Here is a 14,895-nt window from a genome sequence, read left to right as displayed (position 1 = left end):
TCATTTATTAAAAAGATTCAGCTAATATCTCCTGTCATGTAAATGACGTAGAATTGCATGAAATTAGTTTAAACAAATTAAATACTGCCAATGTTATGGCTCTATTATAAAGGGTATTTTTCTTCAGCTAATAAAAATGTACCATGGCATCGAATTGCATCTTGGTGTACGGATTGGTTTACAGAAAATTATGGTGTGCCGGTAAGGGGGGTCCTATAAAAAAAAAGAAAAAAAAAGCCCAGGGGGCTGATTTCTAAACCCGGCACTGCCTACATAGTGTACTACTTCTCCCTTTATACTACAAAAGCAGTGCACTATAAAGGGAACAGGTTGCCATTTGGGACGAATCCTCCGACGGTTCAGTGTGTCATCATCCATTGCAATGACAATCGTTTAAAAAAAAGCCAAATGGGATCAGCAGAACATTGCAGCAGGAGGGGAAACAGGGATATCGAACTGCTGGGTTAGGGGAGAAGTGCAAAAGCAAAAAAAAAAAGATGAGCTATATTTTTAGTGTGTTAAATATCTGAACATGTTGTATAGTTCACATCCCTGCATAAAAATCAGTTCTCACAGCTTCAAGAGTCATTCCTTGACGCAGCCCGTAACTCTCGGCGTCCCAAATTATACCTTATTCCCTTTGTAGTGCACTACTTTAGACCAGAGTGTCCACATAGGGTAGTGCACTATAGAGGGAATAGGGTGCCATTTTTGGGACGCAGTCCATGGACCACTGACCAATAGAAGAGAAGCAGGAAGTGGCAGGTTGGGTCCAGGCACTTCTTCAGTCCAAAGTAAAATACTGTGAAAACAAAATAAACTAAATAATATATTGACTGTCCGACGGCCCTACCGTTCTCATAGTGTCCACCTCACAAGTCCTCTAGGCTTTAGTTCACCCACACTTCCTGGTCCATCAACCAATCGGACAGCCCAAAAGACCCCTAAACTTTTGGATTTGAGGTCGGGGTTCAAAAAGGTTATAGGTTACTCCTATGACCAAGGGAGACGGAACGTGGGAAGAATGGTCACAACCCTTAAAAAATGTTCTCCCAGTCTTCCTGCTGTAGCCGTCGGTCAGCATCAGTCACAAAGGAAGGCCTGGCTGTCCCCAGGCTAGCCGGCATGTCATGTAAGAGTTAACTCTGTAAGAATCCTCTTCAATAAAAGGTAGCAGGGTTGAGAGGGGTCTTCCTGCTGTAGCCGTCGGCCACCTTCAGTCACAAAGGAAGGCCTGGCTGTCCCCAGGCTAGCCGGCATGTCATGTAAGAGTCCTGTAACCCTGGTCATCCTCAGTAAGGTAGCAGGGTCAAAAAGGGGTTCAACAACACCCCTAGCAGGTTTTGGAGGGGGTTCAACATCCCCCCCCTCCAGCAGCAGCACATCCAAACATGTCCTCTTGTCCATCAGCTTCAGCATTTACCTGGAACAACGGTAAAACCCAATAAGCATACGGTCTCTGGAGCTTTCAGCATAAACAATATGGAGGAAAATCACATTTAAAAAGATCATTTCTATAATCTACTACACTTTGGGGTGGTTTCCCAGGACACAGACTAGTCTTTTTTTTTTCTTCATTCAATCAAACAACGAGAAATCGAATCCCTGAAGTAGACAAATATATGTTAATAACAAGTCATTTTCATGGGTCCTCAGATCCTCAAAGGGTTCTACAGCTGCACCATCGAGAGCATCCTGACCGGTTGCATCACCGCCTGGTATGGCTACTGCTCGGCCTCCGACCGCAAGGCACTACAGAGGGTGGTGCATACGGCCCAGTACATCACTGGGGCCAAGCTTCCTGCCATCCAGGACCTCTATACCAGGAATATGTCAGAGGAAGGCCCAAAAAAATTTGTCAAAGACTCCAGTCACCCAAGTCATAGACTGTTCTCTCTGCTACCGCACGGCCAAGTCTAGATCCAAAAGGCTCCTTAACAGCTTCTACCCCCAAGCCATAAGACTGCTGAACAATTAATCAAAATGGCTACCCGGACCATTAACATTGACCCCCCCCCCCCTTTGTTTTTACACTGCTGCTACTCACTGTTTATTATTATCTATGCATAGTCACTTTACCCCTACCTACATGTACAAATTACCTCCACTAACCTGTACCCTGCACATTGACTCGGTACCGGGTTTCTTTTACGTTATTTTGGTAAATATTTTCTTAACCAACAATGCAGTTCAAGAAATAGAGTTAAGGGTTTGTAAGTAAGCATTTCACTGTAAAGTCTACACCTGTTGTATTCGGCGCATGTGACAAATACAATTTTATTTGATTTTTTTTGACAAAATATTGTACTTACTCTCCTCGTCTGAGTCGAAGCCGAAAAAGTTTGCGCACTTCTTCAGCGAGAGGTGCGTCTGTAACTCCTCTCCACTGTCGAAGGACAAGAAACACTTGGCACAGCGCTGCCTATGGACCAACCGTGTGCCCGTCTCCCCTGTGGCCTCCACCAGGGTTGGGCAGATCGGAGAGCGATCCAGGGTCCAGGACATCTCTTTCCTGCGTTTCGGCATGGTGGTGTACCTCTCGTCTAGGTAGGCTGTGGGCGGAGGCCGAATGTACGGCCTGTTGCTAATCTTCCCAAAGAAAGTGGGGGGTTTCGTCGCTTCCTTCTTGATAGGGGTTTTGGGAGTAGTTGTAGGGGTTTTGGGAGTAGTGGGTTTATGGTTCCGTGGTTTGCATTTCTTGGATTTGGTGTCTGTGCTTGTTTTAATACTTTTCTGGTATTTTGGTGATTCTTTAGTGATCTCCTTTAAGTGTCCGTTAACCATCTTCTGGTCACAGACACTGCTAGCTGTTGAGTCTGATGTTCCCACCAATGGTTTATCATCTTCTTCCTCTGATTGACCTCCTACCACCTCTGTGTCTTCACTTCCTGGCACTTCTGTAACTTCATTAACGCGTTTCTCTGGACCAGAGGTCTTTGACTTGGCAGGCTTTTTGGAGGTCTTCTTGTGTTCTTCGCCCGCAGGCCTCTTGGGTTCCTTGACTCTTTGTTTCTTCAGAACTAGTGTCGTTTTCTTTAACTTATCCGTCACCTTGGGTAACTTCTTGGTGTCTTTTGGACCGGCGGTGGGAGGAACAGTTGGGGTATCCTTGTCGGTGCCAACACTTGAGATCTTCCTGGAGTCTTTGTTAACGCTCTGTTTCTTTACAGGTGGTGTTCTCTTTAACTTATCAGCCACCTTTGATTTTTCTGCCACCTCTTCGTCGGTGGCAGGACCAGTTTCCTCTTCTTCGGCAACATTCGGTTTCTTAACAACCCGTATTTTCTCCGACTTATTTATAATTTTTTGCTTTTTGGTAACTTCTTCAGTGGTGGTAATTGTGGTGGAGGTGAGCGGTCCGGTTGGAGTATAATTTTCTTTGCTGACGTTCTGTCTCTTCAAAGCCCACGCTTTCTTTACCTTATGCATCATCTTTAACTTATTGGTCACTTGTTCAGCGGCGGTGGTGATGGGAGCCGTTGGGGCGTTCATTTTCTTACCAACACACGGTTTCCTCTTAACCTGCAATTTCTTCAACTTACTCGTTACCTTTACAGAGACGGTAGGGGGATCAGAAGCAGGGGGATCACTGTCTTTATGAACACGCCGTTTCTTTATGACCTGTGTTTTCTTTAACGTCTTGGTGAAGTCACACTTCCTGGTTACCTTTGCTGTAGTAGTGGGATCAGCAGCTGACGCCTCCTTTTCTCCAGGAGCCCATCGTCTCTTCACACCCTTCATCTTCTTCGTCACCTTGCACTTTTTTATCACCTTTACGGAGGCGGCGTTGGCGACAAGGGTATCAAAAACAGGCGCATCCTCCCCTTCCTCTGGGAGACGATAGTGTTCTCGTTCGTGACGGTTCAGCTCCAGAAGACAAGCCGAGCGCTCCTGACAGCCCGGGAAGCAGCACACCGCCCGGAGGGGCTGGTGGGTCTTGGCGTGGTTTCTCATTTCTGGCGCTGCACTAAACCGGGCTTTACAGCCATGATGTAGACAGGGATGCCTGGGGATTCCTCTGTGCCATGCAATGTGGTGCTGGTAATGCTGCAAAGTCATCCCAGGCTTCTGGCAAATACTGCATTTTCCATTCCTGTGGCGGAATGTCGTTTCCAAGGGTTTGGCGTCGCCGCGGTGATCATCCAGAATATGTCCGAGGAGAGAACGCCGTTTTCCAATGAATATCTCTGCGCATCCCTCCACAGGGCAGCTGCTGGGAGTCTCCTTGCCCTGAACGGAGGTCTCTAGAGGGGAAACTGAAAGCCTGTCCTGTGTTACCAACACAGACTGAGATTCTGTATTGTCCTCCATGGTCTTCGCTGAGGAGCAGGGTTGCTCTTCTTCTTCCAAAGTCTTTGTCAGAGGAGAGTAAGACGTTCCCCCTTGTTCACCTGTTGATGTCTTCACCGGAGAAGTAGAGATCTCCACGGGTTCTTCCCTCTGTTCCAGAGCCGAGTGCTCCTCCTCTTGTCGCCTACTGATCTTCTCTTGTTCCTCTGCCCGAGTATCACCGTCACACTCAGTTCCTTCAACCTCAACCCGTCTTCTGCCCACGTGTCCATTGACCCTCTGTATCGACTGCATGTCTTCAGACTCTCCTGTTGTGAGTCTAGTCTCTGGTGAAGGTCGAGAGTCAGTTGAGAGCCTATTGCTCGACCGTAGCTTAGGTTTAGACCGTAAGATCCTGCGATCCGGCGGAGTTGACTCTGTGCTATCTGTGGAGTTTACAGAGATCCTATTGCTCGTCGACCGTAGCTTCCTGTAATCCGGTGGAGCTGCCTCTGCGCTATCTGTGGAGTTTACGGAGATCCTCTTGCGCCCCCGTCTCCCCCTCTGCGTTGAGCGTTCAGGCGTGTCAGGTGTCCAGTTCTCGTGGACCTCCTCAAAATCAGCCGGTACGTTTCCTTTTTTCAACTTCTCGATGTGTCGGGATAGATGCATCATGGCGAGGAGGTCGTTTTTGAACAGCGTCCTACAGAACATACATTGGTCCCTGCGGAAGTGGTACATGGCGTGGGCTATGACACGTTTGCCTCTGAAAACCTTGTTGCAGAGACTACAGCGATATGCCAGTTGGCTGTCCTCATTCTCCCGTGGGGTGCCTTCTTCAGGATTTTGTGCGATATCCCCAGAGACCATTTGGGTGGTGTCCTTAGTGATTTTTGGGGTGTCCTGTGTTTTATGTGGAGAGTCTTCAGTGACTTTGGGGTCCTGTGACGTGTCTTCAGGGACTCTTGGGGTGACCTTAGGAATGTGAGCACTTTCAGTGACTTTCAGAGTGACCAGTGAGTTGTACTGTGTGTTCTGTGGGGTAACTTCAGAGACTTTCGGGGTGTCTTCAGCGATCATTGAGAGGTCTTCAGTGACCTCCGAAGTATCAATGGTTACTTTTAGGGTGTCTTCAGAGACGATTGGGGTATCTCCGGTGACCTTTGAGGTGTCTTTGGGTTCACGTGACGTGTCTTCAGGGACTCTTGGGGTGTCCTCAGTGACCTGTTGGGTGTCCCCATTGTTATGTGTGGCGTCCCGTGTGTCCTTGGTGGGCTCTTCATCAACCATTGGGGCGTCCACTGTGAGCTGTGGCGTACCCTCAGCGACTTTTGGGGTGTCCTGTAGGGTGTCTGCAGTGTTTTGTATTTGTAGGTTGTCCTCAATGTGCTTGGAGGCATCTACAGTGACGCACAGGCCGTCTTCAGTGACTTTCTGGGGGGTTTCAGTGACTTTCAGGGTATCCTCAATTGCCTCCGAGCTGTCCTCCTGTGTGTTCTGTGATAGTGTGTCCACAGTGACTTCTGTGAAAGTGACTTCCGGGGTGTCCTCTGTGAGCTGTCCGATGTCCTGTGTAATCTGTGGGGGGTCTTCGGTGATCTGAGGGGTGTCATTGTCCTGCGGCGAGTCCACAGGGACCTCTGGAGTATCCACAGTGCCTTTCAGGGGTTGCTCAAGCTGTCGGGTCTCACCAGTGAGCTGTGGGAAGTTCTCAATGGCCACTGGGGTATCCTCCGGCGCCGTGTTTTGTGAAGTACCCTTAATGTCCAGTTGGGTGTCTGCAGTGTGCATTGACGTGTTCTCGTGGTACTGTGGGGTATCATGTGTATTCTGTGGGATCTCCTCTGTAAGCTGTTGGGTGTGTGGAGTGTCCATGTTTTGCAGGGTGTCTTCGGTTACTTTTGAAGTGTCCTCAGGGACCACTGGGTCTGTGATGTCCTCAGGGATGCCTTTTGGGGATGTTGACAATGTCGTCTCCAAGGTTTTGTGCGAGACGTTATCTGTGGTCTGTGGTGTCACCGGCTCCTGGTTTTTCTCTACATCAGAATCCGGACCCTTGGCAAACTTTTCAAACTCTCTGGCAAACGCTTCCATTGAGCTATTAGCCAACCAGCAGAAAGGTGTAGGAGCAACAAGCTCTGGAGTTTCCTTTTCAGGGACGCTGCCAGTGTCACCCATCATTGCTTCTTCCACACCAATGTTTGCTATATCCATAGCCTCTTTCAGAATATCAGTAACTTCTGTATTCCTTGACGATTCTAAAACATCCCTGACTTCAGAAGCCATTAGCTTTTTTGGAACATTGGTAACTTCCATTGGTTCTCTTGGAAAATGAGTTACTTCTCTATTTATTGTTCTTCTTCTACCTGTATTGTTAGGAACAATGGAATTCACTGAGGGAACGGATAGAGGACATTTTTGCTGAGGATCAGTAGAGAATCCTTCCTCATTCTTGGGAATTTCAACGCGTTCAACAGCTCCACCTGGTGGTGTGAAAGTAATGTCAGTTGGAGTGACAGTTTGCGAGGAGACCTCAACTTCCATTTCCGTTGCGGACGTCTGGTAAAATAACCCTGAAGCGTCGCCTAGCACCGGCAGACAACTTTGGTTTAGGGAGGGACGGAAATCCGTCGCTTTCAACAAACAGGTCTCAGCGTTCAACGTGACACCTTCTGCATTGGGCGTCTGGGCGTAGCTGTGCAACCGCTGTATGAAGAGACTGGCGTTCTGAGTGGAAAGGATAAACTCCTCTCCGAGTCGATGCTTCACCTGATACTGTGCCTGGATTGGCGCCTTAGACTCGTCACAGTTTAGAGTCCCCAGTCCTCGCCTACTGAGAAAGTCCTCAGGGAAGACCCCGATCACTTCGTTGTCAGGTAAGGAGACCTCCAGCTTCAAGTCAGAAGCAGGAGCCGCTGCCGGCAGGCGGTTGGTAGCAGGAGTCTCCTCCCGACGTTTACCTTCCTGTTCCCTCGGCGCTGTCAGACGAGCGGCCGCAGTTTTATTTCGCGACGTCGCGGCGTCCTTTTGTCCGGCTGCGCTTTCGTTGACAGCGGCACCGGTCTTCTCCGCTGGCGTCTGCTGGGTCTTCTGCCGCGGGGGTTTCCTGCCCGGTTGGCGACCCGTCCGGGGAGCGCTGTTCTCAGCCTGGAACGTGCCTTCCAGTAGCCAACGGGGTTTCCTGCCCCGCCGTTTCGGAGGTTTCTTCTCTGAGAGTCTGGTCATGTGCCTGTGTTGTCCGTGACCGACTTGCCTGGCCAGGTTCTCCTGCGCCATGTCCAGTTGTCTGAAGGACCGTCTGACAGAGGCGGTCTCGGCTGAGGACTCCGTCGCTCTCGCAGGCGACCGCGGTCCCGGCTTCGGCCCAGGCTTCCTTCCTCTTCTTTTTAATACGGGTTGTTCCTCAACTTCAGGGGGTTCAGCCGGCTTCTCCTTCTTAGCTTTCGCCGTCACATGATTAACAGGCGGCTGCCGCGGCTCGACAGAGGTATTTTCTACGGTCTTTTCCAACCTTTGAGCTTTGACACGTTTGGCCGCCACCGGCGCCGTCGAAATGTGATTCTTCTCTTCTTTTTGGAACCGCCTTTTGGGCGCCGTTACCTGGTGAAAGGGTTTAATCTGAACGTGTTTCTGTGCTGGTTTAGCCGGTTTAATCTCTACGGGTTTAGTCTGCACGCGCTCAGACAGGTCAGCACTCCGGCCGCGACAGGGCTCTTTGGTGGTGGTGGTGGTGGTGGTGGTGGTGCAGTAGTTGGACACCCACCCATTCTCCTCCTCCTCCTCCACCATCCTTGCCAACGCCGCCTTCTTCTCGCTCATCAGCTTCAGGCAGTTGGTCCGGAGATTCAAAAGGTTCCAGAACTCCGGGTCGAAGTAGAGGCCTCTCTTCAGGGTCTGGAGGATCTCAAAGCGGATGTGGTTTCCGATGGGGCCGGCCTCGGCGTTGTACTCCTGGTCGGGGTGGGTGTAGAGGAGGAGGACAGTTTTGTAGGCCTCCACGGTGCGCTCCAGGAAGAAGACGAGGAGGGCGCAGGCCCGGCAGACCTCCAGGTCGTTGGGGAGGAGGTAGGCCACCGTCTTGTAGATGAGGGACTTGGTGGCGGAGTCGCAGGGGTTCGTCTGGAGGGCGTGGGTGCAGAGCTCCACACAGAACTGGAGACCATCCTTCCCCAGCTGGGGAGAGCAAGAGAGAAATACAACAGAAGGGGTCAATGAATTACCCCTGCTACACACACACACACACACAGACATATATAGATACACACAGTCAGGTCCAAAATTATTGCCACCCTTGATAAAAAAAAGAGCAAAGAATACCATCAAACTAATACAAATACTGAGCTATATTGTATGCAACCACAAAAAAAAGTCAAATATTATTTTATACTAATACAATAATATTTTTTTTGGTCTCAAAAAGATAGGGTCCAAATGATTGGCCGGTTGTCAATACCTCACCTTGCGAGGATAACGGCACGGATCCTTTTTCAAAAAAATAAAAAAGGTTTGATAAGATTGCAGGAACACATTGGGATGAATCTTAGATCACTCCTCCATACAGAATCTTTCCAGATCCTTTTTCCAATGGGGGTTCAAGGTCCGGAGACTGAGATGGCCATTGCTAAAATGTAGATTGTGGTCAATTAACCATTTCTTTGTGAATTATGGATGTGTGCTTGGGGTTATTGTCTTGCTGGAAGATCCACTTGCAGCAAAAGTTTCAGCCTCCTGGCGGAGGCAACCAGATTTTGGGCTAAAATGTCCTGGTACTGGATAAAGTTCAATATGCCGTTGACCTTAACAAGGGCCCCTTAGGACCAGTGGAAGGAAAACAGCCCCGTAACATCAAAAGATCCACCACCATATTTTACAGTTATGTTCTACTCGTGCATCCTTATTTCGACTCCAAACCCACCACTGCTGTGCCTGGCCAAAGACCTCCATTTTCATTGTCATCTGACCAAAGCACCGGTTCCAATCCAAGTGCCGTTTAGCAGGCAGTTGGTCCGGAGATTCAAAAGGTTCTTCTAGGTTCTAAAGGCCTTACGCTGTTTACATTTGTTGGATGACATGAAAATAGAGGTGCACAACAGGGGTGGGTTTGGTGTCGAAAAAAATAAAGGATGCATAAGCAGAAAATAACCCCATACCTACATAGAAAAAGACACCGTGCCGTTATATTATACTCGCAAGTTGAGGTATTGAAAGATATTGTAAAAAAAACAAACAGGGGTGCCAATAATTTTGAAAAGAAATAGTACTTGTTAAACTCAATCTTTCCCTGAGCAATTGTATTAGTATAAAATAATATCAAAATGGTTTTGGAGCGTACAATATAGCTCAGTATTTGCATCATGTATATATATATATATATATCCAGTCTTTGTCGCTCATCTTTAAATCAAGGGCGTCCATTTTTTGACTGTACATAGAAAACGATCACACTAAAAAGAGGAGGCCTAATCATGATCAGGGCTGTGTCCCAAACGGAACACTATTCCCTATACACACATATATATGCACTATCTTTGACCAGGGCCCATAAATAGGGGGCCCATTTGAGACGCACCCCGGGATCATGTAAGCTGACGGTATGTTTGTCGGTTCAGCACAAAAAGAAGCCTGGCTTCTATAAATATCTCTAGTATGCAGTTATCAGATAGGGTGAATGCACCACTTTGTAAGTCGCTCTGGATAAGAGCGTCTGCTAAATGACGTAAATGTAAATGTAATGAAACACAATGGAAAAAAACATGGCTCTGACGTGTAAAAAAAAAACAGGAAGCAAACGCGTCACAAATAGTCTCCTCAACAAACATTAAAAAAAAAATTTAAACGCTGAACTAAGCCAAGCCACCTTAGCTAGCTAAAAACCCAAATCAAAGCAACTTGACATAATCCTCTACACTACAACGACTCCATTACATCTAAAACAATAAAATAATAATGTCCGCAGTAATTTGAGCAACAAATAAATAAAGCCAAATCAACAGTCCCACGAGTTCCCCCGGCTCACCTCTGCAAGGATCACTCTCATGAAAGGGAATATTGATTTGATGTTGGTGGCGGACAGCATCAGCCGATGGCTCTCTTCCAGGAAGACCTGTTTGGAAGGGTTGACGCGCAGATGGAGTTTACTCCATATGAACACCAGATCCCTGTAGAGGAAGAGAAAGTGATTAAATACAATTATAAAATCACTTCATTAATAAGGTTAGTTATTACGGTGTCAAAAAGGTTGCAGTTTTATTCATTAGCCGGCTGAAATAAAAACCTGTTTCTAAATCAGATCCCCATGGGGGAGAAGAAAGTGGTTAAAGATCAAATCAATCCAATGTCGTCTATAAAGCCATTTTATGTGACCAGTTATCACAAGGTGCTGAACAGTAACCTGGTAACCCATAACACCAAAGAACAAGCAGAATAAATACAATATCTGCACTTCAATTGTAAAGCCTGTGTCACACGAAGCAATTTGGACGCAATTCCTGTTCAGACCCAAGCGACATCTCAAGCAACTTCGCTGACACACAAAGAAATTAAAAAAAAACGCAATTGAAATTGCACTTAACATCCAATCCTGTCATCCATCAAATCATGGTTTCATGAATGCGATGAGCTAAGCTAGCTAGCGCCGTTCATGTTGAAACTGGACGGAGAAAAGGTCTGCCTTCACTTCTAAACGTGACAGACTGCCAAGACCAATGTTCCCCATGACTAGCCATGCTGCCTGCCAGACCAATGTTCCCCATGACTAGCCATGCTGCCTGCCAGACCAATGTTCCCCATGACTAGCCATGCTGCCTGCCAGACCAATGTTCCCCATGACTAGCCATGCTGCCTGCCTGCCAGACCAATGTTCCCCATGACTAGCCATGCTGCCTGCCAGACCAATGTTCCCCATGACTAGCCATGCTGCCTGCCCAGACCAATGTTCCCCATGACTAGCCATGCTGCCTGCCCAGACCAATGTTCCCCATGACTAGCCATGCTGCCTGCCAGACCAATGTTCCCCATGACTAGCCATGCTGCCTGCCCAGACCAATGTTCCCCATGACTAGCCATGCTGCCTGCCAGACCAATGTTCCCCATGACTAGCCATGCTGCCTGCCAGACCAATGTTCCCCATGACTAGCCATGCTGCCTGCCAGACCAATGTTCCCCATGACTAGCCATGCTGCCTGCCCAGACCAATGTTCCCCATGACTAGCCATGCTGCCTGCCCAGACCAATGTTCCCCATGACTAGCCATGCTGCCTGCCAGACCAATGTTCCCCATGACTAGCCATGCTGCCTGCCAGACCAATGTTCCCCATGACTAGCCATGCTGCCTGCCAGACCAATGTTCCCCATGACTAGCCATGCTGCCTGCCCAGACCAATGTTCCCCATGACTAGCCATGCTGCCTGCCAGACCAATGTTCCCCATGACTAGCCATGCTGCCTGCCTGACCAATGTTCCCCATGACTAGCCATGCTGCCTGCCAGACCAATGTTCCCCATGACTAGCCATGCTGCCTGCCAGACCAATGTTCCCCATGACTAGCCATGCTGCCTGCCAGACCAATGTTCCCCATGACTAGCCATGCTGCCTGCCAGACCAATGTTCCCCATGACTAGCCATGCTGCCTGCCAGACCAATGTTCCCCATGACTAGCCATGCTGCCTGCCCAGACCAATGTTCCCCATGACTAGCCATGCTGCCTGCCAGACCAATGTTCCCCATGACTAGCCATGCTGCCTGCCAGACCAATGTTCCCCATGACTAGCCATGCTGCCTGCCAGACCAATGTTCCCCATGACTAGCCATGCTGCCTGCCCAGACCAATGTTCCCCATGACTAGCCATGCTGCCTGCCAGACCAATGTTCCCCATGACTAGCCATGCTGCCTGCCAGACCAATGTTCCCCATGACTAGCCATGCTGCCTGCCAGACCAATGTTCCCCATGACTAGCCATGCTGCCTGCCAGACCAATGTTCCCCATGACTAGCCATGCTGCCTGCCAGACCAATGTTCCCCATGACTAGCCATGCTGCCTGCCAGACCAATGTTCCCCATGACTAGCCATGCTGCCTGCCAGACCAATGTTCCCCATGACTAGCCATGCTGCCTGCCAGACCAATGTTCCCCATGACTAGCCATGCTGCCTGCCAGACCAATGTTCCCCATGACTAGCCATGCTGCCTGCCAGACCAATGTTCCCCATGACTAGCCATGCTGCCTGCCAGACCAATGTTCCCCATGACTAGCCATGCTGCCTGCCAGACCAATGTTCCCCATGACTAGCCATGCTGCCTGCCAGACCAATGTTCCCCATGACTAGCCATGCTGCCTGCCAGACCAATGTTCCCCATGACTAGCCATGCTGCCTGCCAGACCAATGTTCCCCATGACTAGCCATGCTGCCTGCCAGACCAATGTTCCCCATGACTAGCCATGCTGCCTGCCAGACCAATGTTCCCCATGACTAGCCATGCTGCCTGCCAGACCAATGTTCCCCATGACTAGCCATGCTGCCTGCCAGACCAATGTTCCCCATGACTAGCCATGCTGCCTGCCAGACCAATGTTCCCCATGACTAGCCATGCTGCCTGCCAGACCAATGTTCCCCATGACTAGCCATGCTGCCTGCCAGACCAATGTTCCCCATGACTAGCCATGCTGCCTGCCAGACCAATGTTCCCCATGACTAGCCATGCTGCCTGCCAGACCAATGTTCCCCATGACTAGCCATGCTGCCTGCCAGACCAATGTTCCCCATGACTAGCCATGCTGCCTGCCGACCAATGTTCCCCATGACTAGCCATGCTGCCTGCCAGACCAATGTTCCCCATGACTAGCCATGCTGCCTGCCCAGACCAATGTTCCCCATGACTAGCCATGCTGCCTGCCGCCTGCCAGACCAATGTTCCCCATGACTAGCCATGCTGCCTGCCAGACCAATGTTCCCCATGACTAGCCATGCTGCCTGCCAGACCAATGTTCCCCATGACTAGCCATGCTGCCTGCCAGACCAATGTTCCCCATGACTAGCCATGCTGCCTGCCAGACCAATGTTCCCCATGACTAGCCATGCTGCCTGCCAGACCAATGTTCCCCATGACTAGCCATGCTGCCTGCCAGACCAATGTTCCCCATGACTAGCCATGCTGCCTGCCAGACCAATGTTCCCCATGACTAGCCATGCTGCCTGCCAGACCAATGTTCCCCATGACTAGCCATGCTGCCTGCCAGACCAATGTTCCCCATGACTAGCCATGCTGCCTGCCAGACCAATGTTCCCCATGACTAGCCATGCTGCCTGCCAGACCAATGTTCCCCATGACTAGCCATGCTGCCTGCCAGACCAATGTTCCCCATGACTAGCCATGCTGCCTGCCAGACCAATGTTCCCCATGACTAGCCATGCTGCCTGCCAGACCAATGTTCCCCATGACTAGCCATGCTGCCTGCCAGACCAATGTTCCCCATGACTAGCCATGCTGCCTGCCAGACCAATGTTCCCCATGACTAGCCATGCTGCCTGCCAGACCAATGTTCCCCATGACTAGCCATGCTGCCTGCCAGACCAATGTTCCCCATGACTAGCCATGCTGCCTGCCAGACCAATGTTCCCCATGACTAGCCATGCTGCCTGCCAGACCAATGTTCCCCATGACTAGCCATGCTGCCTGCCAGACCAATGTTCCCCATGACTAGCCATGCTGCCTGCCAGACCAATGTTCCCCATGACTAGCCATGCTGCCTGCCAGACCAATGTTCCCCATGACTAGCCATGCTGCCTGCCAGACCAATGTTCCCCATGACTAGCCATGCTGCCTGCCAGACCAATGTTCCCCATGACTAGCCATGCTGCCTGCCAGACCAATGTTCCCCATGACTAGCCATGCTGCCTGCCAGACCAATGTTCCCCATGACTAGCCATGCTGCCTGCCAGACCAATGTTCCCCATGACTAGCCATGCTGCCTGCCAGACCAATGTTCCCCATGACTAGCCATGCTGCCTGCCAGACCAATGTTCCCCATGACTAGCCATGCTGCCTGCCAGACCAATGTTCCCCATGACTAGCCATGCTGCCTGCCAGACCAATGTTCCCCATGACTAGCCATGCTGCCTGCCCAGACCAATGTTCCCCATGACTAGCCATGCCTGCCCAGACCAATGTTCCCCATGACTAGCCATGCTGCCTGCCCAGACCAATGTTCCCCATGACTAGCCATGCTGCCTGCCAGACCAATGTTCCCCATGACTAGCCATGCTGCCTGCCAGACCAATGTTCCCCATGACTAGCCATGCTGCCTGCCCAGACCAATGTTCCCCATGACTAGCCATGCTGCCTGCCAGACCATGTTCCCCATGACTAGCCATGCTGCCTGCCAGACCAATGTTCCCCATGACTAGCCATGCTGCCTGCCAGGACCAATGTTCCCCATGGACTAGCCATGCTGCCTGCCAGACCAATGTTCCCCATGACTAGCCATGCTGCCTGCCAGACCAATGTTCCCCATGACTAGCCATGCTGCCTGCCAGACCAATGTTCCCCATGACTAGCCATGCTGCCTGCCAGACCAATGTTCCCCATGACTAGCCATGCTGCCTGCCCAGACCAATGTTCCCCATGGAC

The 14,895-nt window shown here is 50.2% G+C and overlaps 1 protein-coding gene across 1 annotated transcript; it reads right to left on the bottom strand.

The window, feature by feature from the left end:
• Positions 1-1,239: 1,239 nt before the first annotated feature.
• On the bottom strand, positions 1,240-10,427 carry LOC311118156 (uncharacterized protein; the record flags this gene model as incomplete). Its single annotated transcript, XM_084193016.1, has 3 exons — positions 1,240-1,423; positions 2,313-8,442; positions 10,286-10,427. Coding segments are annotated over 3 exons (6,283 nt in total), but the record flags the coding sequence as incomplete, so codon positions are not given.
• Between the last annotated feature and the right edge of the window lie 4,468 nt (positions 10,428-14,895).

Source organism: Coregonus lavaretus (assembly GCF_964263955.1).
Source record: "Coregonus lavaretus genome assembly, contig: HAP1_SCAFFOLD_4907, whole genome shotgun sequence".
In the NCBI taxonomy this organism is placed as follows: domain Eukaryota; kingdom Metazoa; phylum Chordata; class Actinopteri; order Salmoniformes; family Salmonidae; genus Coregonus; species Coregonus lavaretus.
This window is presented reverse-complemented; position numbering and strand designations above follow the sequence as displayed.